Source organism: Acyrthosiphon pisum, unplaced genomic scaffold (assembly GCF_005508785.2).
Source record: "Acyrthosiphon pisum isolate AL4f unplaced genomic scaffold, pea_aphid_22Mar2018_4r6ur Scaffold_20534;HRSCAF=21316, whole genome shotgun sequence".
Classification (NCBI taxonomy): Eukaryota; Metazoa; Arthropoda; class Insecta; order Hemiptera; family Aphididae; genus Acyrthosiphon; species Acyrthosiphon pisum.
Window position 1 is genome coordinate 20,197 of NW_021769904.1, and position 4,029 is coordinate 24,225.

The 4,029-nt window shown below is 31.1% G+C and overlaps 1 protein-coding gene across 1 annotated transcript; it reads right to left on the reverse strand.

Annotated features, from left to right (window-relative positions):
- Window positions 1-849, reverse strand: LOC107882424. The gene has a single exon (XM_016800744.1). The coding sequence runs from the start codon at window positions 847-849 to the stop codon at window positions 1-3; it is 849 nt and encodes a 282-aa protein (XP_016656233.1).
- Between the last annotated feature and the right edge of the window lie 3,180 nt (window positions 850-4,029).

Sequence of the window (4,029 nt, forward strand, 5' to 3'; positions counted from 1 at the left end):
TTATAATGACAGAAGATCTTTACCTGACTTTATTCGAATGATTTTTGTGTTTTCGTCTTTTCTGATGAGAATGTCTGAGTTTGATATCCATACAAATTTATAATTTTTTTCTTTAGTCGTCGATCTTGTGTTCGCAAATAGAATTCGTTTGTCCTTGGTTAAGCGCTCGTTAATGAATATTTTATTATCGGTTGACCAATTAACAGATAACATGTTTGCATTAAGCTTAATTTTTTTCGATGAATGTATAAGATTTTTTCTCATTTCTGCTGTTTCAAGTTTTGCTATTATTATTGGATAGCTGTTATTTGATGTTGATAGTCTAGTTGCTTCTGTAGTTGTAATTGTGATATTTAATTTTTTTGCGATCTGTTGTACGATAGCAAGACAATTTTCATTGGGAGATATTGGTATTCCTTTTATTTCAACGCTGATGCCAAGGTTGTGTTGTTCAAATGAATCTAATTTTTGTTTGATTTCTAAAATTTCGTTAGATAATCTTAGGTTTTCAGTTTTGATTTTCTCATTATCGTTTCTTAAAAGTTTCATTTCAATTAATGATGATTCTAATTTTTTATTAAAATCATCGAACTGCTTGCTCATAAAATTTACTGATTTAAATATGTCTGTCATTTTTGCGTCCAGTTTTGCTATTGGATCATTTACTGTTTTAAGATCAGAGCTTTGGCATGTAACACACGAAAATCTGGATTTTGTGTTTTTTGTCATTTTTTTGAAATTTGCTTCAGTGACCCCAGTGCAATAGAAGTGGAATTTTGTTGCGCAAACATTGCATTCTAATGTGTCTTCATTATGAGTGAATTTTTCATCACATTTCGAGCAAGACATTTTAAAATACGTTGCGTACGTTGTACTCTGGAGATTAGATAGGCGATGGAACACTACGTTGTGTACGGACGTTGTACTCTGGAGTTTAGATAGGCGACGGAACACTAACTGTACGTCTTACTCGGACAGAGGCCAAAACAGTACTGAATTTAGTCTATATTATGTTGTGTTTTTCCATATGTTCTAATTTTGTGTGTATTTGTATTATAATATTATTGTTATATCTATTAATTGTAAACTTAATCTGTTAATTTAAAATTGCCGTTTGGCGTTTATATATTATAAATAAATAAATAAAACGTTATTCATTAATTAATATTGTCTTTTAAAATACCTATACTTGATTAGTGATTAGCAAAAAAAAAAAGTCTTGCATGACTGGTTTCTTTGAAAATTTATTTCTAATTTCTATATCCCCCCCCCCTCAAAAAAATCCTAAATACGTCACTGAAAGCTAGTATAAGACAAACTAAAGTCAAAGTCAAAGTAGGAAACGCGACATCGAGAATGGTGGAGGTAAGAACCGGACTTAGACAGGGGGGTGCCTTGTCGCCAGTACTCTTTAATTTAGTATTAGAGAAGGTGATCAGAGAAATAAATATTGGAAGAAATGAAAGAGTAAGAATGGATAGAACTTGCTTTAGTCTGCTCGCCTATGCAGACGATATAGTCTTGCTAGGAGAAGATGAACAAAAAGTGGTAGGTTTATGCGGCAGGTTAATAGAATCGGCAAAGAAGGTAGGGCTACATCTCAACATAGAGAAAACGCAGTACATGAAAGTTAGTAGGGAACTAGATAACCTTCAGGAAACCGAAACCATAACAGTTAACCAGTACGAGTTCAAAAAAGTAGAAGATTTCAAATACCTGGGCACGATTGTAACGCAGAAGAATGAATGTCAAATTGAAATACAACAAAGAATAAAAATGGGAAATAAATGCTTCTATGCACTAGGAAAACTACTAAGCTCGAAAGTCCTGTCAAAAGAGGTTAAAATTCAGCTGTATTTGACAATCATACGACCAATAGTCATGTATGGTTCACAATGTTGGACGTTACGAAAGACTGAGGAGGAAAGATTAGCAGTTTTTGAGAGGAAGGAACTTCGTAAAATATATGGACCTATATATGATCAAGAGCTCAAAGATGGAGAAAAAGACATAATCAAGAACTGACGGAGCTTTTCAATAGACCAAATATTATAAACGAGATCAAACGGAGTAAGTTGGAATGGGCAGGACACGCAGTTAGGAAGCAAGATTCAATGGTTCAAAGGGTACTCCAAGAAAACCCAAAGAGGAAAAGACCACTGGGTAGACCAAGGCTACGCTGGGAAGATGGAATTAAAAAAGATTTCCTAAGTGCTGGTGGAGCGGAATATGATCACATGGACTGGGAGGAAGTAGCGGAGAATAGAGAAGAATGGGAAAGGATTTGTTCAATGGCAAGATGGTCTCAAAGGCCTTAATATAAAAAAAAAAAAAAAATATATTATCATATTAATAAAATTAAGTAGTGGGATAATCAAATATAAATTGCCTATAAAGCCTATTTGGAAACAGCCCAGACAGCAATTCGGTATCATCAATATTAGAAGAACTTTAGAATTTGATTAATTAATGAATATTATAATTTTCCCGTTATAATAATTTTATCCCATTTTGAAAAAGTAATATTAAATTTTAAACATTTTCAGAATGTTCTCTTTTAGTTTTAATTTTAATATTGTATTTAAAAAACCACAATAATGTTATGCTAACTTTGTATTCTCAATGTAGTATAATATTATTTTGACAATATGGATGTAAGTTTATAACTGGTTCAATTCATAATATTTCAATTATATATATATATAATTAGGAAAAAAAATTTAAAGAACTTTACAAAATAGTACATATATGTATAGCAGCTACAGTAAATATATATATATATATACTATTAATAATAAAAAGCAATTTATATAATAATAATAATAAATATAATAATTATATAATTTAAAAAATTGTATGGACTTATATATAATTATTATTATTATATTATTAATATATAATATATATAATAATTTTAAAAAAAAACTTTAACCCTCATGGAAGACTGGTATACCAAATGGCGGTTCAAAATTAACCAGTCTAAGTCTATCCATACAACATTCACACTTCGTCTCTCTCCTTGCCCTGAGGTATCTATTTATGGCACTCAAATTCCTTCTTATTCTACTGTCAAATACCTAGGACTTACACTTGATCGCAGACTTACCTGGGCTCCCCACCTTACATCTAAAAGAAAAAATCTAAACCTACGGCTGCGCCTGTTAAAAACTTTTGGCGACAACAACAAACACACACACATTAAAATTAAACTCACATAATTTACAAATCTCTAATTAAGCCAATCTGGACATATGGCATACAACTCTGGGGGTAATGCAAAAATATCAAACATCAACAAAATACAAACATTCCAAAATATAGCACTAAAGGGAAACTACTTAGTGCTCCACTTTATGTCTCCAACCTTTCCATTCAGCAGGATCTCTAAGATGAACTCCATTAAAAATGAAGCAAAAATATACTATAAGCGGTTTCACAGTAGGTTACTGAATCATCCTAACCCTCTTATAAAAATCCTAGCAGTCCCTTAGATTCCGGGTAACCCCGTCAGACGTCTCAAATGTAATTGGTGTCGTGACATGCTAAATGCCTGAATCCTAGTTCAAAATTTTCCCTCCTAAACTGTAAACAAAATAGGTAGTGTCATCACTGGGTGGCTTCTTCCGTCATATTACTCATGTTTCTTTAATACTCTTATCTAATTTGCTTATTGTTCTTTGAATAGATTGTAAATATCATGTAAAAATAAAAAATAAAAATAAAAATAAAAAACTTATAAAAATTGAATATTTCTCGTAAATATGAATAAAATTCAGCTCAAAATGAATCATATTATTATCAGGAGAAAATTTTATTTATTTATCTAGTTATTTTTTTTAGTTATACATACAGCAAAAAACAAAATCGATTTGGTCGGAAACAGAATTTGCGTAAAAATTCCCATTTTTCTTAATAATTTTATTTTGCAGTTTTTTTCCGACTAGATTAAAAACTATACATAGGTACTAGGAAATGTCTACATTTACCTCTCAACAATTAGTACCAACTATATTCCCTTGTTACCACCAG

Excerpts from the sequence above, each read along its gene's own strand:
- LOC107882424 (XM_016800744.1), bottom strand. The coding sequence starts at position 849 with ATGTCTTGCTCGAAATGTGATGAAAAATTCACTCATAATGAAGACACA.